The sequence below is a fragment of the Jaculus jaculus genome, chromosome 2, assembly GCF_020740685.1.
Source record: "Jaculus jaculus isolate mJacJac1 chromosome 2, mJacJac1.mat.Y.cur, whole genome shotgun sequence".
Lineage (NCBI taxonomy): Eukaryota > Metazoa > Chordata > Mammalia > Rodentia > Dipodidae > Jaculus > Jaculus jaculus.
This window is the reverse complement of record NC_059103.1, coordinates 5,205,220-5,229,733: the sequence shown is the minus strand read 5'-3', so window position 1 is coordinate 5,229,733 and position 24,514 is coordinate 5,205,220. Positions and strand designations below refer to the sequence as shown.

At 47.2% G+C, this 24,514-nt stretch overlaps 4 protein-coding genes across 11 annotated transcripts in view; 2 read left to right on the top strand and 2 right to left on the bottom strand.

The window, feature by feature from the left end:
- The window catches only part of Pms2 (PMS1 homolog 2, mismatch repair system component), a 34,883-nt gene extending 33,402 nt beyond the window's left edge, over positions 1-1,481 (bottom strand). Inside the window, exon 1 of one of the 2 annotated variants that reach the window (XM_045143342.1) lies at positions 955-1,481. In XM_045143342.1, the coding sequence (XP_044999277.1) occupies positions 955-1,075 (121 nt within the window). In that variant the 5' untranslated portion in view covers positions 1,076-1,481. The remainder of the gene's footprint in view (positions 1-954) is intronic. The other variant, XM_045143343.1, reaches the window with a different exon arrangement.
- Aimp2 (aminoacyl tRNA synthetase complex interacting multifunctional protein 2) lies at positions 1,236-10,142 on the top strand. 5 transcript variants are annotated; one of them, XM_004666355.2, is made up of 4 exons: positions 1,236-1,367; positions 6,586-6,792; positions 8,443-8,674; positions 9,619-10,142. In XM_004666355.2, exons 1-4 carry the CDS (start codon positions 1,353-1,355, stop codon positions 10,005-10,007), a joined length of 843 nt encoding a protein of 280 aa, XP_004666412.1. In that variant the 5' UTR covers positions 1,236-1,352; the 3' UTR covers positions 10,008-10,142. The 5 variants fall into 5 exon arrangements, with proteins under 5 accessions (XP_004666412.1, XP_004666411.1, XP_044999285.1 ...); XM_004666354.2 differs by having other exon boundaries at positions 1,238-1,481; XM_045143350.1 differs by having other exon boundaries at positions 1,281-1,367; positions 6,491-6,792.
- The window catches only part of Eif2ak1 (eukaryotic translation initiation factor 2 alpha kinase 1), a 50,675-nt gene continuing 36,300 nt past the window's right edge, over positions 10,140-24,514 (bottom strand). For all 3 annotated transcript variants that reach the window (XM_045143346.1, XM_045143348.1, XM_045143347.1), the window contains exons 12-15: positions 16,206-16,320; positions 15,948-16,030; positions 13,342-13,575; positions 10,140-10,992 (exon numbers count right to left, since the gene is read on the bottom strand). In XM_045143346.1, coding sequence (XP_044999281.1) covers positions 10,888-10,992; positions 13,342-13,575; positions 15,948-16,030; positions 16,206-16,320 — 537 coding nt within the window. In that variant the 3' untranslated portion in view covers positions 10,140-10,887. The remainder of the gene's footprint in view (positions 10,993-13,341; positions 13,576-15,947; positions 16,031-16,205; positions 16,321-24,514) is intronic.
- Positions 19,813-24,311, top strand: Ankrd61 (ankyrin repeat domain 61). Its single transcript, XM_045142728.1, has 3 exons — positions 19,813-20,013; positions 21,237-21,340; positions 23,357-24,311. Exons 1-3 carry the CDS (start codon positions 19,813-19,815, stop codon positions 24,309-24,311), a joined length of 1,260 nt encoding a protein of 419 aa, XP_044998663.1.

Here is a 24,514-nt window from a genome sequence, read left to right as displayed (position 1 = left end):
GAACTTGGGATATCAGACTTTGAAAGCAAGCACGATTAACTGCTGAGTCATCTCTCCTGCCCCTTCCCTCCCCTCACAATGTCCTCTCAGGATGGCCTTGAACTCAAGGTGATCCTCCTACTATGCCTCCTGAGTGCTGGTATTAAAGGCATGCACAACCACTCCCGGCAAGAACTCTTTACTCTTCATTCTGTCTTGCAAATAATCTCACTTGTTTCACCCAGGGTTGGTGGCACATGCCAATATTCCCAGTACCCAGTGGCTGAGGTAGGAGAAATTCAAGTTGAAGGCTAGCTTGAGCTATGAATAGCAACACTATCTCAAAAACATAACATTCACATCTATGTCAATCTTGACACAGACTTGACTTCACATAGAGTGAAAATTATCTAAACTTAGTTTATTTGGCAACACACCATAGGTTTACGGTTCCATTTCTGAAACTTATTTTGAGGTTTTCTTTTGGGGAGGGGAGGAGGAACCGCAATGCATAAATATAAGCAGCAAATTTGCATTTATAACTTTGACACTGAATGCAAACTGTGTTGGCCGTTTCACTGCATTTGAATGTCGCTCGTTGGCCAGAAATCACTGAGATACTGAAGCATTGCATTTAACAATTACAAACAAAATTAAACCCAGTGCGACTATGCAAATTTAGTGTTAAGCAAACTTAGTGTTAAGCCTTAAAGCCCCGCCCCAGACCTTTAGTCTTACAGGTAACATGGAATAAATAAATAAATTCATTCTACTGGGATTTCAAGCTGTTGTCTTCGGGACCACTCGCCCCGGGCGAAACCGGTCCGCGATCCCGGGGCGCCGAGGGGTTCGACCGGAACCAGCGCGCGCAGGTTGCCACCGCGGCGTCGCTTCTCGTCCTTTCCCGGGGCCTGGAATGTCGTGGCCACAAAGGGGCGGCGGGGGGAGAAGGGAGGATGCCTCGGTCCCGCTCACCTCGAGCCCTCGGCCCGCTCCATGGCCTCCGAACGCAACCCGACTCAGCCAGCGCCAGGATTCGCGCCGCCACGCGCGGAGGTTCCGTCTTCCAGCCGCCTATTGGCTGCTTTTGACACATTTCCCCGCCCCTTCCGGAAGCGACGTCAACAGGCCGCTGCCCCGCCTCTTCCGGCTAAACGCCTACCAGACCTCCTGCCCTCGGATTGGTGAGGTCAAAGGCTGATTCCGTGACGTCAGAAGCGCCGGACCAATTAGAAATCACGGGCTGCGTTTTCGCGGACGCACGCAGTGGGGAGGGGGTTAGAAAGAAGGCGGCCGCTGTCCGAGGCGGCCCCGGCAGTGTCTTGAGCGTTTGTGTCCCTCACCGGCCACCCTCCTCCCTCGGGTTCCACACCATGCCGATGTACCAGGTAAAGTCCTATCATGGTGACGGCGCACCTCTGCGTGTAGAGCTTCCCACCTGCATGTACCGGCTCCCCAACGTGCACGGCAAGACGGCCAGCCCCGCCACCGGCCACGTGCAGGTAGGAGTGCGCGGCCCCCGCCCAACGCGCAGGCGCCGACCGCGCCCTGCCTGCCAACCCTGCCCCCACCCAGTGCGCAGGCGCCGCGGGCCCTCCTCCTCCCGCAACACCAATTAAAGTAACCAGTTACCTAACTTTTATTTAGTAATCTGTCCATCTCTTATCGAAATATTTTTAGTGACGTGGTCGTTTAAACTTGACGGAATGTTACCAGTACAGAAAAGTGAACCGACAAAAGTAGTCTTTCTTGTGGGATCGTGGGTACGCCAGTCAGTTCATGTCGGGAGGACAGTGCCCCAAGCTGCCCCTTCCTCCTCCATGGCTCTTGCATTCTTTTTTTTGTTTTGTTTTGTTTTTCGAGGTAGGGTCTCACTCTAGCCCAGGCTGACCTGGAATTCACTATGTAGTCTCAGGGTGGCCTCGAACTCACAGCGATCCTCCTACCTCTGCCTCCCGAGTGCTGGGATTAAATGCGTGTGCCCCCACGCCCGGCTCTTGCAGTCTTTCTTTCCCCTCTTCTGCTCTATTCCCTGAACCTTGGAAGGTGTGACAGATACCTCGGTTAGTGTTGACTCTTATTGTCCGCTGTGATGAGTTACTTTTTAAGTATTTTTTGAAAATATTTTACTTTTTTTTTATTATTAGAGACAGAGGGAGGAAGGGAGGGAGAGAGAGAATGAGAATGGGAGCGCCAGGCCCTCTAGCCACTGCAAACGAACTCCAGATGTGTGCTCCACCTTGTACATCTGGCTAATGTGGGACCTGGAGAATCAAACCGAGGTCCTTAGGCTTTGCACGATGTGACTTAACTGCTAAGCCATCTCTTCAGCCCAAGTATTTTTATTTGCAAGTAGAGAGAGATGGAGAATGGGTGCACCAGGACCTCCAGCCTCTGCAGAACTCCGATGCTTGTGCCACTATGCATCTGGCTTTTACATAGGTACCAGGGAATTGAACCTGGGTCTTTAGGCTTTGCAGGAAAGTGCTTTAACCACTGTGCCATCTCTCCAGCCAATGTGTTTTGAGTCTCCTCAGTGTCTCCCACAGTCTCCATTTGAAACTTTGCTGGCTGGCAGTAAGAACACTGGTATTCAGTCTGTCACTTCCTCTCACTGCACAATTAGTCTAAGGAATGGAATTGCTGGCCTAGTGGGCAGCAATTTACCCACTTTAACTGGGTAAATTGTTTGCCAAAGTGGTATTACTGGTTTATGCTGTGACTAAGGATTTAAGGATTCTAGCCCTGCAAAGTTGGTGGAAGTACTAATGTAGGCATCCAACTATGGTTTTAATTTGGATTTATTTATTTATTTTAGTTTTTTGAGGTTGAGGTGGGGTCTTGCTCTAGCCCAAGCTGACCTGGAATTCACTATGTAGTCTCAGGGTGGCCTTGATTTCACAGTGATCCTCCTACCTCTGCCTTCCAAGTGCGGGAATTAAAGATGTGCTTGACCACAGCCAACTTCTTTCACTCTTATTGTCCATAATTCTCAGATTTCCAGCAGCACTAAAAATTCTGTCCATTCTAACAGCAGGTGCATGAAATAGATACCTTTTGTCGTTACTTTTCCCATTGCTTCCTATCCTCCACTCTGTCTTCATGGCTTTCCTGCCTAGATTGGAAGGGAAACAGTTAATTCAAAAACCCAGTAGTATTAACAGTTGTCTAAGCAGATATGGTTCAATGGAGACTGTCAGTGTGACATGGCCCAGTGTCTTTCAACTGATACAGTCCAGGTGAAGCAAAAACAGCCCAAAGGGCAGATGTCATCCTCCCATTTGAGACCAAGTTGCACCTTGAGTGCTCAGGATGGGATTGGAGGCAGTTCATATGCTGGGCAGACAGTCTACCACCAATCTCCCCCTAGCCCTGTATTGTTTTATTTTTTTTCAAATCTGCCTTACTTCCCTCTGGGCTTTTTTGGGAGAGACATGAAAATTTGCCTAATCACCCCTTTAGGATAGCAACAGACCAGAGAAACGATGCCACTCAGGTTTAATTAACATGGTGAACCAGTGAGTTTACTGGGGTCCTCATTGAGGGGCTGGGGCCTCCTGCAATGTCTCGAGCCCTCCCCCACATCCAGGTGGAATGTTCGTGAGCCTGGTCTTGTGAGAGATAATCACAAGACACTCTGATTGCAAGATGACAAGGACCATGTCATGCCTGGAAGAAGTCCCACAAGACCTGTGAAATTCTGACATTTTCATGGTAGTTCAACCATGGAGCAACCCTGTTGCTGTAGCACTGTGCTTCTTCTAGAAGATGGAAAGTGTGGGTGGACCACTTGGGTGTCTAAAGCAGCACAAAGACTGCTTCTAAATGCAGACAAAGTGGAACAGTGGATACCAGGTCACCATGTAGTCTCAACAAGAAAAACGGGTCGGCGCTGGAAGACAGCAAAGATGTAAAGCAGATTGTGAGCATTTGAGCATTCCTCAGATGGAGCTGTACTGGCCTCACCTCTGGCTTGCATCTGTGTGTTCACTCAGGTTTGAATCTAGTACCTGCTGCTTGGGCACAGGGCAGGGAGGCTCCTGCTTCCTGTAGTAGTAAGACTGCACCAAGTATTTCACACCTACAGGCTATTAAGAGGACGAGGCAGAGCCAGCATGGTGGCACACGTGCCTTTAGTTCAGAGGCTGAGGCAGGAGGATTGTAGTTTGAGGCTAGCTGAAGCTACACAGTGAGCCACTATCTCAAATAAATAAATAAAATGGTAGTGCATGCCTTTAATCCCAGCATGCGGGAGGCTGAGGTAGAAGGATCGCTGCAAGTTTGAGGCTGGCCTGAGACTAATTTCAGGTCATCCTGAGCTAGAGTGAGATCCTATCTCAAAAAAACAAATAAAATATTCACTGTGGAGTCTCAAGGTTGCCTCGACCTCACGGCAATCCTCCTACCTCTGCCTCCCAAGTGCTGGGATTAAAGGCGTGCGCCACCACACCCAGCAGAAGTTAGCTTTAATAGCAACAGAAAGGGCTGGAGAGATGGCTAACGACCCTGGATCAATTCCCCAGTACCCATGTAAAACCAGATGCACAAAGTGGTAAATGCATCTGGAGCTTTTTTTTTCTTTTTAAATATTTTATTTATTTATTTATGAGAGAGAATGGGCATGTCAGGGCCTCTAGCCACTGTATATGAACTCCAGGCACATGTGCCCCCTTGTGCATCTGTGTTATGTGAGTCCTGGGGAATCGAACCCAGGTCCTTAGGCTTTGCAGGCAAACGCCGTAATGGCCAAGTTATTTCCCCAGCCCCCTGGAGCTTTTCTTTTAGGGTCAAACAAAGCACCTTGTCTGGGGACTGGAGAGGTACAACAGGAAGCATGCATCTGGAGAATGTTTGTAGTGGCCCGAGTCCCTGACGTTCATTCTCTCTCCCCTTTAAATAAAGTTTTAAAAAATGAAGAATGCATCGAGCTGGAGAAATGGCCCAGTGGCTAAGGTGCTCGCTTGGAAAGACTTAATGACCTGGTTTTGAATCCCCAATACCAGATGTGCAAAGTGGCATATGCATCTGGAGTTTGTATGCAGTGGCTAGAGGCCCTAGCACATCGGTTCTCTTTAAAGTTTTTCGAAGTAGTGTCTTGCTGTAGCCCAGGCTGACCTGGAATTTACTATGTAATCTCAGGGTGGCCTCATGGTGATCCTGCAACCTCTGCCTCCAGAGTGCTGGAATTAAAGGTGTCTGCCACCATGCCTGGCTTAATACATTTTTGCTTGTTTTGTTTTAATAGTGACAGAGAAAAACAGACTCCTTGTGAGAGGAAAGACCCCAGAGCTTGGAGTCCATCTGACCCAGTGAGAGCCCAACTTTTATTTATTTATTTAACAGAGAAGTGGGGGAGAATGGGTACATCAGGGCCTCCAGCCATTGCAAACAAACTCCAGATACATGTGTCCCCTTGTGCATTTAGCTAACATGGGCCCTAGGGAATTGAACCAAGGTCCTTTGGCTTTACAGGCAAATGCCTTAACTGCTAAGCCATCCCTCCAGCCCCCAACTTTTTAGTTTAGTTGAGAGACAGAGAGAATGGGCACACCAAGGCCTCCAGTCATTGCCAATAAACTCCAGATGGATACGCCACCTTTCATCTGGCTTATGGGGGTCCTGGGGAATTGAATTGAGTTCCTTGGCTTTGCAAGCAAGTACCTTAACCGCTAAGCCATCCCAACTTTTTTATTTGAGTTTGACATTTTTCTTTGAGCAGCTCTCTTCTCTCTTCTTGGGTTCTTCATTTGATGTTCATTTGGCCAATTCTGGCTCTCAGTTGGGCCTAAGGTATCGGGGCTGATGGCTTGCTGGAGCTCATAAGCAGATGGATTGGTATATGATCTTTAGACCTTTGTTCAATGTAAAGTTGTCCATAATTGGGATCTCTTTGCCCATATGACTGGGAAAGGAGGCAAAGAAAATTAAACTTCTGATTGAGACCACTTGGGGGCTGGGGAGGGGGCTGCAGGGTTAAAGGCTTGTTTGCAAAGCTTAGCAACTTGTGCTCAGATCCCCAGTCCCCATGTAACACCACAGGCACAAAGCAGCACATGCATCTGGACTTCACTGGTGGTGGCAGGAGGCCCTGATGTCCTTTCTCATCTTTTTCATTCTGTTTGCAAAAAATAAAATATTGGTGGGGGAGACCATTTGAGGACTTGTTTTGTTCTGAAACTTACAGAAAATTTATGGGCAGGGTTATTTTGAAAAGAAAAACAAAACTTACCAGACCCCTTCCTTTCCTTTCCCCATCCTGCTTCTCAAGATTCTTGGCATCATTAGATTTTACCTTGCTGAGTTCCATTCTCCTCCACTGCTTCAGTACAGTTTTAATTTTCTCTTGTCTCTGTTTTTAGACTCAGTTACTCAAAACAGGAGTCAGACTATCTCAGTGACTTTCAGCAGTAACATGTCTTCTAGAGAGTTTGTGGGTCGCTTTGCAGGACCTTCTGGACCGAGGGAGGGGGGTAGGGGTTTGATGGTTCTTTTGCTTCATCGTGTCTTAAAGGTGGAGGTGTGGTGAGCACATGGGGCAGTGAAGCAGGTGATGCCCCGGCCCTTTAACAGGACAGGAAATGACCATTCCAGTGTGGGCTTCTTTAGGAGACATCTGACCCTTCTCTGCAAGCCCTCGAATCCCGACAAGATGATATTTTAAAACGCTTGTACGAGCTGAAGGCAGCAGTGGATGGCCTTTCCAAGATGATTCACACTCCAGATGCAGACTTGGACGTAACCAACATCCTGCCAGCCGATGAGCCAACCACTTTAACCACCAGTGCACTGGACTTGGATTCAGTGCTTGGAAAGGTGGGTTCATGTTGAAAGCTGAGAGGCGTCTCTGGTTGGTTATTAGTTCTGGAAACCTGTATCTATGGCTTGATGTTTTTAGCTTTCAAAAAGCAAAGAGCTTGTTCTGCTTTTTCCTCTAAGTAGGTGCACCAGAGGCAGGTGTGGTAATCACACCTGTAATCCCAGCACTTGGGAGGCTGAGACAGGAGGATGGTGTGTTTCAAGCTCTACCATGATCCCGTCTCAAGGTAGTTAGGAAAACCAATGAACAAAAGGTTGCATTGGGTATAGATCAGAGTTGCAAGGTGTGAGTGGAAGTGAAACAGCTTCAAAGCCTTCTTAGAAAGAGGGGAGAATGGGAGGACAGAGAAGGGAGTTAGGAGCCACAGCCTCCTGCCATCCCATGCCAGCAGCCTCCAAGCCTGGAAGGAGGGCTTCCTAGCTCTTTCTTTATGAGTGGTGTTATACTTAGCAGAAGTGGTCCTGGTTTCTTGAGAAAACACCTCAGCTGCCTAAGCACAACACAATCACCACCAGGCATCCTGGTGCACGCCTTTGATCCCAGCACTAGGGAGGCAGAGGTAGGAGGATCACTGAGTTTGAGGCCAGCCTGGTATGATGAAGCGAGTCCCAGGTCAGCCGGGGCTGGAGTGAGACCCTACAGGGGCGGGGGGGGGGAGGTAAATTGAGGCCAGGCGAGGTGATGCAAGCCTTTGGTACCAGCACTTGGGAGATGGAGATAGGATTAGGAGTTCAAAGTTAGTTTTGGCTTCATAGTGAGTTCCAGGACAGCCTAGGCTATTTGGGACCCTGCCTCAAATAGCAAACAACAATGTAGACGTTACAAGAGGTGAGTGTGGGGGGTTGCTCCAGTGGTAGAGCACTTGTCTGGCATGTGAGGGCCTGAGCGCCATCTTTCGTACGACAAAAAGAAAATGCTGTCAGCCAGCCTTCATGATTGAAGTTCACAGGCTTCAGCCACGTTAGGGGAGCACTACATGTGTAAAGGGTGTCCGGTTTGTCCCAAAGAGATGCATCAATCAGGGATGCCACAAGATCTCACACTACACCCTCAAACGGGGCAGTGGTGGAATGGTGTAAGTTAGGCACCTTAACAGCTGGAGCTGTGCTGCAGTGGCTCACCCACCAGTGTCTGCCCGGGCTGTTCTTTCCCCGTTCTTGCGCTCATCCCAAATGTGTCTGTGTACACCAGGACTCTGCTGGGGCCTGACTGGGTGCCAGCACCCAGGCTCGAGCAGAGAACACACGGCCGGGACACGGATCTCTCGCTGTGCTGAGATGGCCTCTCAAGGCACACGGTGCTAACACTCAAGTTTGATGCCTCTGAAGCAACAGTGTCGAGCCAGAGCCACACCCCGGCTGCACATTTCTTTATACATGGTCTCATGTAGCTTGGGCTGACCTTCAACTTCTAATGCTCCTGCCTCTTAACGCCCACGTGCTGCAATTATTGCCATGAGCCACCACACCTTACATGCAGTTGCACCTCTCACCTAGCTGGGTAATCTTGGATATAGCTCCATTTAGTGGAAGTTGGGGCTCAACTGAGTTAAATGACCTTGGTTGCATTCTTAGGGGCTCTCTGACTCATAAATTTATGACCCCAGGTAGCTCTTGTTGACTGCAGTGGTTTGGTTTCTCACCCAGGATTACGGAGCACTGAAAGACATTGTCATCAACGCAAATCCAGCCTCCCCTCCCCTTTCCCTGCTGGTGCTCCACAGGTTGCTCTGTGAACACTACCGAGTCCTGTCCACTGTACACACTCATTCGTCAGTCAAGAGTGTGCCTGAGAACCTTCTCAAGTGCTTCGGGGAACAGACTAGGAAACAGCTCCGTCAGGAGTATCAGCTGGGCTTCACTTTGATTTGGAAGAATGGTGAGTAGGGCCAGGTGATTCCACTGTGTGAGGAGATGGGCTGAAAGGGGATGGCAGTCTATAGCGTGCCTATAGCTGATGGCTGCTGCTCAAATCCTCTGCATGCTTAAGAGGCAGTTCTAGAATTCTGGGGAGCAGAAATTAATCTTGAAACAAGGACTTTTCATTTTAGAGGTTGGGATCTCTGAGTAAGTGTTCGGGGCAATTCTGGGCACTGTAGGAAGAGGGTTCTGTTTATCACTTTTTTTGTCGCTGTGCCAAAATTCCCAGCAAGACTCAGCTTGAGGGAGGGTTTGTTTGGCTCCCAGCAGTCAAGAAGCAGAGAAGGGGGAATGCCAGTGTCAACTTGCTCTGTAACTTTCTATATGGCTCACAAAGGATGGTGGGGGGTATCTATCACTCATTCACGCTCCACTAGTGGGTGTTTATGAGGTTCATACAGAGGGCAAGTTGTCATTCATCCAGTGAAATGTTTTGTTAGAGGTAGGGTATGTCACTGTTTAGACGTAACTGGCCTTAAACTTGTGATCATCCTACTTCCTGATAGCTAGGATTACTGACATATGCCACCACACCTGGTCACGCAGTGGCACCTTAACTGCCCTCAGCTCCACATGAGTACAGCAAGCGACCTTAGGGCACAGATGATCTCCTTGGGCAATGGGCCATCTGGTTTCAAGTCCTTGGCGTGCAGATCTTGTGACAGCAGCATTTGGAATGGTCTGAGGTCCCTTCTACTTTGAAGACACATGTGGAAGTCAGAATGGGCTACTTTGCATTCACATACTCAGATGCTAAAACCTCTTGGGTGACCAAAAAAAAAGTGATGTTCTTGACAAATACACTACCTTGTCAGCAGTGTGTGGTTATTGATGACTGCCATCCACTGAGCACAAGCACCTACCACTTTGGTTACTGCTCCATGCGTGTGTTTTCCCTTTCAGTGCCTAAGACACAGATGAAGTTCAGTGTACAGACGATGTGCCCCATTGAAGGAGAAGGAAACATCGCACGTTTCTTGTTCTCTCTGTTTGGCCAGAAGCATAACGCTGTCAACTCCACCCTCATAGATGGCTGGGTGGACATCGCCATGTTTCAGCTGAAAGAGGGAAGCAGTAAAGAAAAAGCGGCTGTCTTCCGCTCCATGAACTCTGCTCTGGGGAAGAGCCCGTGGCTGGCTGGGAGCGAGCTCACCGTGGCTGATGTGGTGCTGTGGTCTGTGCTCCAGCAAACTGGAGACAGCAGCGTGGCGGTGCCCACCAATGTGCGGCGGTGGCTCCAGTCATGCGAGAACCTGGCCCCTTTTAGCACTGCCCTCCAGCTCCTCAAGTGAACCCGGGGACTGCTGGGAGAGGGCTTCGGTGTGAGGACGGTGCTGCTTCATGGCTGCTGCCAGCGAGGGACATGTACAAAGTCAGTCCTCTTGTTTAGGCCAGCTGTCAAGTATCAATAAAAGCACCAGATAATCGATTGGTTTCATTTTATTTAAAATTCACTAACATCACGTGCAGTATACTGTTGACTGCCAGCCAGGTGGAGATACTTTGTGGGGCTCAAAAGTGGTCTGAGGAATGTCAGATTTGGGGAGTTGAGGGCTATGATAAAGGAAAGGGTCATGGAACAGTGGTAAAGGCAGGGAAGATGGTGCCTCTGCTGAGATCTCCTGAGGGCAGTGTGAGATGACAAACTGAAGGTAAGAACACAGAAGCCGGAGGGCAGTGCGCTGGACGCTGAATGTTGACCGTCGATGCAGTGCACAGCCCCAAGGCTGCGAGCAAAGGCGGGAGTGGGTGTCTTTCTGGTAACTGGCCTCGATGACAGTGTGAAAGGACAGGGAAGGCTGGCAGCTGGCAGAACAGCAATAGCCCCGCTGCTGTACAGCCCGGGCAAGGGAAGCACTCTGACTTCTGCAGTAGAACCTTCCAGAGGACAGGATGGTCAACAATAATTCAGAGTAATAGGGAGATGACCAAACTTTTAGTTTCTGAGTTGGGGTCACTCAGAAAAGAGGCTTGTGGGAGAAGAAGCAAGGAACAGGCATAATTTAGAGCAGCTGGGTCATGAGGGCTTTGCCATCTTTAACAAGTCTTGTACAGACTTGGGAAGTCACACCATTTATACTCTGCTAAAGATCAAAAATTGGCATTGCAGTGACTATTGAAGTGTGATTCCATTTTCATCAGTTACAGCCTGACTAGAGCCAGACAGGTAGGTCATCCCTTCGCGGCTTTGTCCTGAGAAAGGAGGCTCAGCTGCTTCTTTAGTTCTTCTATTTCCTTTTCTTGCTCTATTATCTTCATTTGTAGGGTGAGATTAACCTGTAGAGAGAAGTCCAAGTTCACATCAACACTCAGGTAGTCCTTTGCTGTACTTTAACGTCAGCTATCAATCTGCACGGTTTCAGTACTGGCTGCTGTGGTGTGTAAACACAACTGTGGGGTGCTAGTCAGTCCTCACAACTGCGCCAACAACAGCACCTCACGGTTGCAGCCACCCGCATTTCCATCTAAGTATGTCAGTATTTGGTGACTTAGTTACAGCACCACCTGGTTGGATTTCCTCTGTGTCTTCTAGTGAGGAACTCAGAACTTTTTAAAAAAAAATATTTTTCTTATTTGAGAGAGAAAGAGAATGGGCGTGCCAGAGCCTCCAGCCACTTCAAACGAACTCTGATGCCTGCACCCCCTTGGGCATCTGGCTTACATGGGTCCTGGGGAATTGAACCTGATCAGGTCCTTTGGCTTTGCAGGCAAGTGCCTTAACCACTAAGCCATTTCTCCAGGCCCCTCTTTTTTTTTTTTTTTTATGAATAAATAGGTTGGGCATGGTGGTAAAGGCCTGTGTTTCCAGCGCTTCAGGGAGAGGGAAGGGTGTCCTGAGTTCAAGATCAGCCTGGGCTAGAGAGAGACACTGCGAGAAACAGAAGAACTAAAGCAGCAGCTGAGCCTCCTTTCTCAGGACAAAGCCGCCAAGGGTTGACCTACATGTCTGGCTGTAGTCGGGCTGTAACTGATGAAAATGGACTCTCACAAACAAAGCTGGGTGTGGTGGCACATGCCGTTAATCCCAGGATTTGGGAAGTTAAGGTAGGAGGATAGCTGTGAATTCAAACCAGCTGTAGCCACAATATGAATTGCTGGTCAGCTTGGGCTCAAGTGACACCCTACCTCCAAAAACCAAAATGCATACATACATAAATAAGTTTTTAAAAAGGATAAATGAAAGGGGGTATGACCAACCAAGATAACTGCAGGCAATCAATGAAGTGATAATGCTAGAAAGCGATTACAAAAGTGTCTTGCTGGACAGGCCTGTAATCCTAGCACTCAGGAGGCAGAAGGCTTGAGTTGTAGCCAGTCCTGGCTACTCAGAGCTTGTCTCAAAACATGCAGAGCAGAGCAGGGTGTAGTGGCTCACACTTCTAATCCCAGCATTTAGGAGGCAGGAGTAGGAGGATCACTGAGTTCCAGGCCACCCTGAGACTACATACTGAATTCCAGGTCAGCCTGGGCTGGACTGAGACCTTCGGGGTGGGGGGTGGGGGGTGGGGGGAGAAACACTCAGACTTCACACTCCTAAAGAGCATGACCAGTGAGTCGAGCAGCAGCTGTGTTCCACGCTGCCCGAGATGAAGGGGGCAGGGCGTGTGCACTTGTGCTCCAGCCTCTAACGCCTGCACCTTCGTTCTAACACGTTAGCTAGGGTGCACAATGGTTTCCACATATATTCTATTCAGAACTGCAACATCCCTTTGTATGTTTGAGCTCTGCAAGGTCCCTTTCACAGTCCCACTTCCACACAGAGCAAACACTGCCCTTCAAGACTTGTCCTTGTGTGTACAGGTCTGCGTAAGTATTTTGTTCTTTGAGACAAGGTTTTAAGTAGCCCATGACTTTGAACGCATCATCTTCCTCAACTTCTCCAAGTACCAGGATTGATGTGACCCACCACCGTGTTTGGCTAGGGTTTTTGTTTTGTTTTGTTTTGTTTTGTTTTTTGAGGTAGGATCTCCCTCTAGCTCAGGCTGACCTGGAACTCACATTGCAGCTACAGCTGGTCTTGAATTCAAGATTCTCTTACCTCAGCCTCCCAAATGCTGGGATTAAAGGTGTGTGCCACCATGCCTACTTCATTCTTAAAATAATTTTGAAGTCATGCAGTGGTGGGAAATAATCTGCCCCTCTTAGTGGGCAAGCTTCTGTCCAGGAACTTCTGAGTTTCAGAACATTCTTGGAGCTAAGGGTAAACAGATTCAAAAGCCAGGGACCTAGGTTTCTAAAATATTATAGTTTACTTGGTAATAACAGCATATGTCACTTTTTGACAAATTATTTAACTTCTTTATGTCTATTTCCTCATCAGCAAAAAGGAGACAGCAATGACACCTACCTCATAGGGCTGTTGACCACGCTATATGATAGAGCTTACTTAAAATTCTTGGAATCAAGCCAAGAATAGTAGCTCACGCCTGTAATCCCAGCATTCAGGAGGTTGAGGCAGGAGGATTAACAGGAACTCAAAGCCAGACTGGGCTACACAGTAAATTCCAAGGCAGTCTAAGCTACAGAGTAAGAGCTTGTCTCCAAAAACCAAAAATAAAAGCTTTTGGGATCATACCCAATACATAGTTAAGTACTCAGTAAATTTCTTTTTTAGAAGTTACATACATTCCCAGACGTTTGGAAAAGTTCACTCTGTAGCAGCTGAAGAGCAGATGGTCTCTGGGACGCGTTCCTCCCAGTCAGGAGCTGGATATACTTGGCTTGCACTGGACATCTTTTACTGAGGGACTCTGGTATACGACCGGCCCTTACTCCTGTCAAAACCTCCGCTCGCTCCATCTCTGTCCCGAACGGCTGGAAGAGCTCAAGCAGGATCACACCCAAGCTATACATGTCTGACTGGAAGAGAAAGAAAAGGAGCATTCAAGAGTGCACTTCAGCCGGGCATGGTGGTGCACGCTTTTAATCCCAGTAATCAGGAGGCACAGGCAAGAGGATCGCCATGAGTTCAAGGCCATCCTAAGACTACATAGTTTATTCCAGGTCTAGAGTGAGACCCTACCTCGAAAAACAAAAACAAAAAAAAAAAGTGCATTGCAGTCAGGGTGTTACTTCTATAGCAATACACAGCCTCTCAAATACACATGTGTAGTAAGGATTGAGAGTCACCCTCACAGGGAACACAGCAGGGTGGCTCCTACCTTAGAAGCAGGTGTCTGTGTCAGGCAAGAGGGGATTGTCGCTTTTATAGGCCCCTCTCTAGTACCTACAGAGAGCCTCCATAGGAATGGACGATTGACACAGTCTAGTACCCACAGAGGGCCTCCATGAGACTGGAGAATCAACACTGGGATGAAGGACAAGGATATCTCCCACCCCTCACAGCTGTCATAGTACTATGTAACTGCGTCCACCATGCCTCAACAATCTCAGCCTGACCCAGACAGGAACTTGGCTCACAACTCCTAGTACCAGTGACTGTCACCAGGTCCTTGTCAGGCCGGTCTCTGCCTCTAGTCATAATTAAGCATTCATGTTCATGTTTATAAATGCATACAACCTGTGCCTTTGCCTGTAGCTTTACAGGAAGGTAAGTTCTAAGAGACAGCCATGGGCTTTTTTGGTAACGCTTTCCTAGTCACTGTGAAACTAAATGATGCATCATAAGAAGAAAAATGAGCTGGGCATGCTGGGGTGCACACCTTTAATCCCAACACTCAGGAGGCAAAGGTAGGAGGATGGTTGTGAGTTTGAGGCCAGCCTGAGACTACATGGTAAATTCCAGGTCAGCCTGAGCTAGAGTGAGACCTTACACACACACACACACACTTATTTGGAAGCAAGGGGAGAGAGACAGAGAGAGAGAGAATATAAATGCCAGGGATCTCTAGCTGCTGCAAATGATTTCCAGATGCATGTGCCACTTTGTGCATCTGCTTTATGTGTATACTGGGGAATCGAATCTCTGTCCTTAGGCTTTCTAGGCAAGTGCCTTAATGGCTAAGCCATCTCCAGGCCTAGAGTTTTTGTTTTGTTTTGTTTTTGCTGCTCTTTTGAGGTAGGGTCTTGCTCCACCAGGCTGACCTGGAATTCACTATGTGGTCTCAGTGTGTCCTTGAGCTCATGATGATCCTCCTAACTCTGCCTCCCGAGTGCTAGGATTAAAGGCATGTGCCACCATACCTGGCTGTATTTTTTTTTTAACATTTATTTATTGGAGAGAGAGGGGCAGATAGAATGGGTGTGTCACCACTTCCAGACACTGCTGGAGACTCAAACTTGAGTGGTCTCAGGCCTTCATGCTTAAGCAGTAACAGCCCTTAACCAGTGAGCTATCTCTTGAGCCCCAACACTGCTATTTAATTTATTTTTTAATACTTTACTTATTAATTTGAGAGAGAAAAACAGGCAGACAGAGAGAATGGGTGTGCCAGGGCCTTAGCCACTGCAAACCAACTCCAGACGTGTGCATATGTAACCTTGTCCATCTGGCTTACGTGGGTTCTGGGGAGTCGAGCCTATGTCCTTAAATTTTGCAGGCAGGTGACTTAACTGCCAAGCCATCTCTCCAGCCATATATATACACATACATACACACATACACACACACACACACACATATACATACGTATAAATCTTTTTTTTTTGTAATTTTTTTTTATTTTTTTTTTAATTTTTATTTATTTATTTGAGAGCGACAGACATAGAGAGAAAGACAGATAGAGGGAGAGGGAGAGAGAATGGGCGCGCCAGGGCTTCCAGCCTCTGCAAACGAACTCCACACGCGTGCGACCCCTTGTGCATCTGGCTAACGTGGGACCTGGGGAACCGAACCTCGAACCGGGGTCCTTAGGCTTCACAGGCAAGCGCTTAACCGCTAAGCCATCTCTCCAGCCCTTTTTTTGTAATTTTTTTATGAGCCAAAGAGAGAGCACGCCAGGACCTCCAGCCACTACAATGGACCTCCATATATATGTGAATGAAGAGTAAAGTTTAAGAAGGTCTTCATGCTCTTTCAAGGTGTGCCTCCCTGAAGCATTTGTTTACATAAGCTGAAAGCCAGAAGAACCAACGCCTGAAAACAGGCTTCAGTGAAATGAATGGTGACATTTTAAGGGAAGACTCCCTTCAAGAGGAATCCATAGTGACACCCATGGATTTGGCAATGGTCAAGCAGCCTCGAAGGCACACCTACAAAATGAGCAGAGGAGGATCACCTGGGGCCCAGCAAAGCGCATCTGTGTTTACTGCTTTGTAAAAGTAAGTACTACCTTGGCATCATACTCCGATCCTTCCAACTGCTCAGGCGAAGCGTACAGACACGTCCCCACTCTGGAAGTATGTGCCGATGGTCCTACAAGTGGAAAGGCCATTAAGAACTACTCACTGAAAGCAGGGCACTATGGCTCTTAAGATCTTCATCTGAGACTTGTTACGTATGTCTATGACTCTTTAAATACAGACATGTTCAACCAGGTCTCCTTTTCTAATCCAAAACCAAACAAACAAAATAATAAACCCTTACTTACCTTTCCCATTACCATTGGTCCAGTCTGCGTTCTGCTGTATGATGTCTGCACAAGCCAGGCCAAAGTCTCCTATTTTCACTTGCTGGTCAGGGCCATGAAGAAAAATATTTCTAGGCTACAAATAAGCATAACATGCATGTCAAATCAATTTCCTTCCTTCATTTTTCTTTCCTTTTTTATTTTTGGTGGTTTTTCAAGGTAGGGTCTCACTCTAGCCCAGGCTGACTTGGAATTCACTATGGAGTCTCAGGGTGGCCTCGAGCTCACGGTGATCCTGTCTGCCTCCCGAGTGCTGGGATTAAAGGTGTGTGCCACCATGCACGGCTACATTTTTTTTCTTTTTAAAGAAATTCCCTCTATCCTTTTTTATTTTATTTTTGTTTTTCAAGGTAGGGTCTCACTCTAGCTCAGGCTGACCTGGAATTCACTCTGTAGTCTCAGGGTCTGAACTCACGGCGACCCTCCTATCTCTACCTCCTGAAAGCTGGGATTAAAGGTGTACACCACCATGCCCAGCTTTTCTTTTTTTAAAAAAAAATATATGTATTTTTAAAAAAATTATTTGCACGCCAGAGAGAGACAGAAGAAGAACAGAGAGAATGGGCACAACAGGGACCCCAGCCACTTTTTTCATCTGGCTTTATGCAGGTACTGGGGAATGGAACTCAAGTTCTTAGGCACTGAACCATCTCTACAGCCCTTCCTTTCTTTCTTTCCTTCCTTCTTTTTAAAAAATATTTTATTGTTTATTTATTTGACAGAAAAAGAGGGAGGGGGAGAGAGAGAGACAGAGAGAATGGGCACGTCAGGGCCTCCAGCCACTACAAATGAATTCCAGATGTGTGCACCCCCTTGTGCAGCTGGCTAATGTGGGTCCTGGGGAATCGAACCTGGTCCTTTGGCTTTACAGGCAAACACCTTAACCACTAAGCCATCCCTCTGGCCCTCCTTCCTTCCTTCTTTCTTTTTTTAAATTTTTTTTAAAAAAATTTATTTATTTATTTGAGCGTGACAGAGAGAGAGAGAAAGAGAGGGAGGGAGAGAGAATGGGCACTCCAGGGCCTCCAGCCACTGCAAATGAACTCCAGATGTGTGTGCCCCCTTGTGCATCTGGTTTACGTAGATCCTGGGGAATTGAGCCTTGAATCGGGGTCCTTAGACTTCACAGGCAAGTGCTTAACCACTAAGCCATCTCTCCAGCCCTTCTTTCTTTCTTTTAAAGTAGGATCTCCCTTCTAGCCCAGGCTGGCCTTGAACTCATTCTATAGCCAGGGCTGGCCTCAAACTCATGGCAATCCTCCTACCTCAGCTTTTCCCCAGTGCTGACATTAAAGGCATGTACCACCACCACGCCTGGCTTCAGTTTTTTTCTGTTTAAGAAAACTCGAGTTAAAGCCAGGCGTGGTGGTGCACACATTTAATCCCAGCACTTGAGAAGCAGAGGTCGGAGGACTGCCAAGAGTTCAAGACCACCCTGAGACTACATAGTGAGTTCAAGGTCAGCCTGGGCTAGAGACCCTGCCTCAAACAACAACAACAAAAATCCGTGAAAGTGGTGAGTGTTAAGAGTTATGAACACACAGCCAGGTGTGGTGATGTACACCTGTAACACCGGTACTAAGGAAGCCAGCCAGGTCTACACAGCAAATTCCAGGCCAATGGCGTGACAAGAATGTCTCAAGAAAAAAAGAAAAAAAAAAGAAAGAAAGTTGTCAACTCAGAAGCTGCACGATGGCATATTACAGGAGCTCGTGAGACTCAGTGTCACAATCACTCCCTACACCAGTAACATGAGCATGCCTGGCAGCAGGCATAAGCATCAACATTATTTCTTACTTCAAAGTACCAAACTGACTCCAGGTCTGAGAACCATCGACATTTAGCCACACTTTACACCTAGGTGCCTCTTAAACCAGAGTTCACATCACTAAGACATTGAGTCAAGCTTTGGTATGTGGGGTTTTAAAATTTTTTAATTAATTTATTTATTTATTTGCAACCAGAGAGATGTGGATGGGGGGAGAGGGACAGAGAGAGAACAGAGCCTCTTGCCACTATAAACAAATTAAGACATAGGCATTACTTTGTTCATCTGGCTTCATGCAGGTAGTGGGGATTGAACCCAGGTTGACAAGAGTTTGCAAGCAAGTACCTTTAACCACTGAGCAGCCTCCCCTGCCCTTTTAAAAAATACTTATTTATTTTTAATTAATTTATTTGAGAGAGAGAGAAAGAGGCAGACAGAGAGAGAGAATAGGTGTGCCAGGGCCTCCAGCCACTGCAGACAAACTCCAGATTCCTGCATCACCTTGTGCATATGGCTTATGTGGGTTCTGAGGAATCGTACCTGGGTCCTTTGGCTTTGCAGGCAAGCACCTTAACCGCTAAACCATTCTCTAGCCCAGCCCCTCCCTTTTTTAAAGCAGGTCTCACTCTAGCCCAGGCTGACCTGGAACTTACTCTGTAGCCTAGGCTGGTCTCAAACTCAGTAATCTCCCTAGTGTGAGCCACCATGTCCTGCAGGTTTTGATTTTTTTTTTAATGAAAAGTTCTTTGTCTAGTCATACATGGTAAAAGATTGCATCAAAGCTGGATGTGGTGGCTCATGCCAGTAATCCCACCGCTTGGGAGGCTGAGGTAGGAGAGTTGGGAGTTCCTGGCAAGCCTAGACTACATAGTGAGTCTGAGACCAGCTTGGAAACATGGTAAGACTCTTTCTCAAAAGCAAACAAAATAAAATTTTATTTATACTGGGAGGAGAAAAGAGTTTTATAAAAATTTTTTAAAAAGGGTTGGACTAGGAAGATAGCTCAATGGATCAAGTGTTTCTCATACAGGTATGAATGAGTTCCAATTTCCAGAACCCACATAAACAGCTGGACACCACAAGCATCTGCAAGGAGGCAGACAGGACAACTGCCCAGAGGCCCAAAGGACAGCTAACCTGGTGCATACAGCAGTGACCGAGAGATCCTGACACAAGATGGAAGGTTAAGACCGATATCTAAGGTTATCCTCTGGCCACACATGTGCTGTGGCATACACACACATATAGAATACATTTGAAATAATAAAAGTGGCCCTTTCTTAAAGTTCATGTAAAATTATTTTAAATATATTTTAGGTATTTATTTCAGAGAGAGAGAGAGAGAGAGAATGGGCACGCCAGGGCCTCCAGCCACTGAAAATGAACTCCAGACACGTGTGCCCCCTTGTGCATCTGGCTGATGTGGGTCTTGGAGAATTGAACCGGATCCTTTGGCTCTGCAGGTAAACACCTTAACTACTAAGCCATCTCTCCAGACACTCATGTAAGATTTTTTATGAAGTATCCAGTTTTAGTCCCATTAGTTGTTTGAGTTATTGCTGCTGTAGGACAGAAGTATGTTAAGTAGAGAATGCCAGCTAGAACATTTTCATGACTGAGGAGAAAAGTGAAAGCTGTGCTGGGAACAAAGTCTGAAACCTAAAAGTGAATTGTGTTGAGGAATATAGTTCTAGAACAGTTCTAGAACTAAGCCAAAGGACTCATCATAGAGAGGGTGATACTGGCCAACTGAACAGCAGCATTCCCCTGAGCTTGTTAGTCCTAACTCAAGACTACCTCATGGGAAACATAAATAAGAGAGGAAGCAAAGACTTGGTAGTTGATAGTGACCAGTCACAGCAGGACAGCCCGACAATCACAGTGGACAATCAACTTTGTGATGCCATAATCAAGGAAGACTGCTCCACAATCAAGGCACTTCTCAGAAGCCACCCTGTCAACCAGCCCCTGACCATCCTGACCAGCTACAGATTATTATTTGTGAACCAGGTACTGTCACTTTAAACAAACAAATACATTTTATTTATTTTTTTTGGTGTTTTTTTTTTTTTTTTTTTTTTTGAGGTAGGGGCTCACTCTAGCCCAGGTTGACCTGGAATTCATTATGTAGTCTCAGGGTGGCCTTGAACTCATGGTGATCCTCCTACCTTTGCCTCCTGAGTGCTGGGATTAAAGCGTGCACCACCACGCCCAGCTCACCCTCTCAAATATACCCATGTTGACTATATATGTAGGTGATTTTCCTCCACTTCTAATACACTTTTTCATTTAAAGTATTTTTACCTGTGTGTATGCATGTGAGTACGGGAATGCATGTGGAGGTCAGAGGACAACGTTCAGGTAGGTTCTCTGCCCACCTCATTTGAGGCAGGGTTTCTCTCTCACTGCTATTCTCTGCCGGGCTCCCTCACCACAGCTTTGACCTTTTCCATGTGTGGTGAGGGGTGAACTCAGGTACTATAAACTTAAGCAAGTGCTGTGTCCACTGAGCCATCTTCCAAGCTCCCCATTTTCAAAATGTTTACTTGATTATTGCTTGCATTTTTTGTAATGGTATCATTCTGTAGCCTAGGCTGGTCTTTAACTCATAGCAATCCTCTAGCTGATTGCCCAGTGCTGGGATTACAAGCTTGATCTACAGAACTTGGTTGGTTGCTGCCTTTTCTTTCAGAAAGGAAGTCACCTTCTTTCTTCTACCATCTCCTCTTATCTTCAACTTATGGGTTAAGGGTTAAGGACTAAGTTACTTCATAGCAATTACCATAAATTTTACACTGAAAATTCTTTACATGAATCAGCTTTCAAAGCTTTGGGTGTTATTTCTGTTGCCTTGTTAAGTTTGTGTGTGTGTGTGTGTGTGTGTGTGTGTGTGTGTGTGTTTTGAGTGAGTCTCAGGTAGCCCAGGCTGACCTTGAACTCCCTATACAGCATCAGATGACCTTGAACTCCTAATCCTCTTGCCTCTACCTCCCAAGTGCTGGGATTGCAGGTATGTACTACCACACTCAGCCATAAAACACCAATTCTATAATGAGGTTCAAAGGATATGAATGAGTCAGTTAAAACAGGCGATAGAAAAGGAAAAATTTCAGTGTACAAATGGGAGGAACGTTAAAGCAATGCAATGCTAATACACTCAGATCCTTTGTAATGGCAAGCTGTGAATACCACTGCATAAGCTCTGCCCCTAACGTGTTGTGCAGGAGCAGCAGACATGCACCGTAATCCCCATCCACCTGGCCGCAGAGTACTGCAAGCCACGGAGTTTGCTTTGTTTGCTGGAACACGGGGCTGACCCAGAAGTGAGGTAAGTTCACTAAGTGGGCTGTTATGACTCGGGGGTTACTTGTCCAGTAATGGACTAGTATATCAGGTGCTGAATGAATCTACTACTTTAATAGCTAGAGAGACTAAAACACTAGGAACAGTGCAAGAATACAAACAAGTCAGCCGAATTAATGCATACTAAGTGCCCATTTGTGGGAAATGCATTAATTCCTGGCCAGAGTCCTCAACAAGTTTAGCAACGTGGGGCTGGGGAAAACACTCAGCAAGGGAAGAGTGACCGCTACACAAGCATGAGGATCTGGGCTTAATCCCAGCATCCACATAAGAGCTGGGCATGGCCACCCAGGCCTATAAGGCCAGCACTAAGCAGGGTAGACGGGAGAATGAATGAGGCTCCCTGGTCAACCTGTCTAACTGAAAGACTGGCAACCTTCGGGTTTAATGAGAGACTGTATCTCAGGTAAGGCAGAAGAGTGACAAAGGATACCCAATGTCTTTCTCTGGCCTCCATCCATGTGCGCAGACGGCATGCACATCTACACAAACACATGCATATGTACACACCAAAAACTGTAAGAAAACACAGGCAATGAAGGTTTTTATTACCTGCCCCTAGAAGGTAACCCTCACCAGAGAAGTTCATCTTGCTCCCACCCTGTCTCCCAGATGTCTAACATTACATGCCCAACAAGTACATCTGAGTGAACGGAAGAACTGTATGATATGTCCTGACCTGCTCAAAAAGCCCATCTGCTCTGTCTTGCTTGTAACCTCTCCTGGCACCACCCAGCCCGCTTTTCCACGGCGGGTCTATCCTAGGCCCACCCCATTTCCTCCGGGATTCCTGCCCTTGAAACCTCATAGGCAAGGCTTGCACCTCTCTAGAGCTCTGTCCACTTCTAGCCTTTTCTTAAAACTGTCCGTTGTCCCAGACTAAGTCCCACAGAGGCAGAATCTACCTATGGTTTTGTCACATCCCAGATCCAAGGCCTAACTAACACAGATAAATCTGTGTGACCTGAAAATCAGCTCCTAATCTCAGGGGAGCTGTCATATTCTCCATGAAAAACCTTCCCCCTTTTCTGCCAAAACAAAGAGCTTGTGGAGGCAATCCTGAGATAAGGGCCACTTCATAAAATGATCATTTTCCCCCTGGGTGGGAGCGAAGTGTGAAGAAGTGACCACAGTTCTCCAAAACAACCCTGCCATCACCCATGTGAGCACGGCAGGGAGAGAGGAGAGGACAGCCTCTCCACCGGGTGGATAGCATTCTGGCCCCTTAGGGCTTACCTGTAAGCGATCCAAAGCTACGACCCAAGTCTACACAATTTTACTGAATGCCCAGCGACCCAGCCCAGTGAAGGGCAAGCTGATGGGGATTCAGAAACAACCAAGGTGCACCCTTGAAGGGCAACAGTGCCAAAATGCACAGCCAAGCTAAAACCAGCTTTTCTGAGAAGGCAGGCCCAGGGAGGAAAGCCCCAAAGCCCGAGACATAGTCAGAACCTACCCAGCAATAACCATCACAAGGTACTTGTTTGAAGCAATTAGCAGGCCTTACTTTTGAATGTAAATGGCCAAGGCCTCAGGTTGTTTTTTGTTTGTTTTGATTTTTTTCAAGGTAGGGTCTCACTCTGGTCCAGGTAGACCTGGAATTAACTATGTAGTCTCAGGGTGGCCTCAAACTCACAATGATCCTCCTACCTCTGCCTCCCAAGTGCTGGGATATATTTTTGATCAAGCTTCCAACAACCCCGTTGGAGAAGGTGTGTCACTGAGGGCTGGTCTTGAGCTCAGCCCTTGGTGTGTGTAGAGTTAGCTCGTGTTTGCTATTCTCTCTGCTGTGGAGGGATGAAGTGAACCAGCTTCTTCTGCCCCAGTGAAGCTCCTTTTAGAATCTGTAAGCCTGAAATAAACTCTTTCATAGGCTGCTTCTGGCCAGGTTTTGTCCCAGCAATAAGAAGGTAATAAGCATTGTTCACACTTAGTTGCTTTAACTATGACTCTGGCTTAACGTGCGACAAATACCTTCCAGGGACACACAAGGACATACCACGCTGCACCTGATGCTGCTTCACTGGCCCATCGTGTCTTCCACCTGGACAAAACCAGGGAACAGAATCCAAAGGCTCATGGCCGACATTCAGAACAACGCTGTCTCATGTCTCCACATTTTGTTCCAACATGGAGCTCAAGTTAACGCACAAGTGGGCAATAGCAACAAATACTCCCCTCTCCACCTGGCCATAACATACGGGACCCATCCAATTCTCTCACTTCTGGCCCAGAATGGGGCCCAGGTCAATGCTGTCAACGAATCCAGCATGACACCCCTCCACATGGCAGCAGACATACTGAATGAGAACATGATAAAGACCCTCATTGCCTGTGGGGCCAATGTGAACTGTGTCATCCCACACAACGGGAACACGGCCCTGAAGCTGGCAGTGTGCACCGCGTCGAGCAAAGCGGGCCAACTGCTGTCAGCAGGGGTGGGCTGCATCCGCCTGCTGCTAATTCACGGAGCCCATGTCAACGCTCAAGACCACGAAGGCCAAACAGCTCTGCACGAGGCATGCTGTGGAGGCAGAGAAGCCATCATCAATCTCTTGCTGGAATTTGAAGCAAATGTTAACATTTTAACAAAAAATGGGGAATCTGCAATTTATATGTATCTTCAGCGTAGCTCCAACATCAGAGACTTGATGGTTCTGACCAGGCTCCTTTACTGCAGTTACCCCTTGAGACTGACCAACAGGCAAGGGGTTCTGCCTGCGGGAATCATGCTGCCAGAATTTCAGTTACTAAAGGAAACTTTAGTAAGGTTAGCTCGGAAACCTTTACCCCTAGAGGATATCTGTAAGAAAAACATCAGAAACATTTATGGGAAGAAATACAAATACTATGTGAGGCAACTTCTCCCAGGGAAGCTATGGAACTCCATATACAACTGCTACGACTTAGCTGACGTCCTCAAGGGAGACCTCTGAGGTCCTCGCTGCTGAGTGTGTTCTGCCACTCCCACTGTGCCTTCCGGCTAGACACGTGCCACAAACTACTTACCCTTCACCTTAAACCACAATGTACAGACTAAGGATTCTTACACCTCTTTCAAATATTAAAGTGACTTATACAATAACTCTAAAATTTTTTTAAGTGCTTTTCCTATGATTTACCTGAAAAGTAGGTGAAT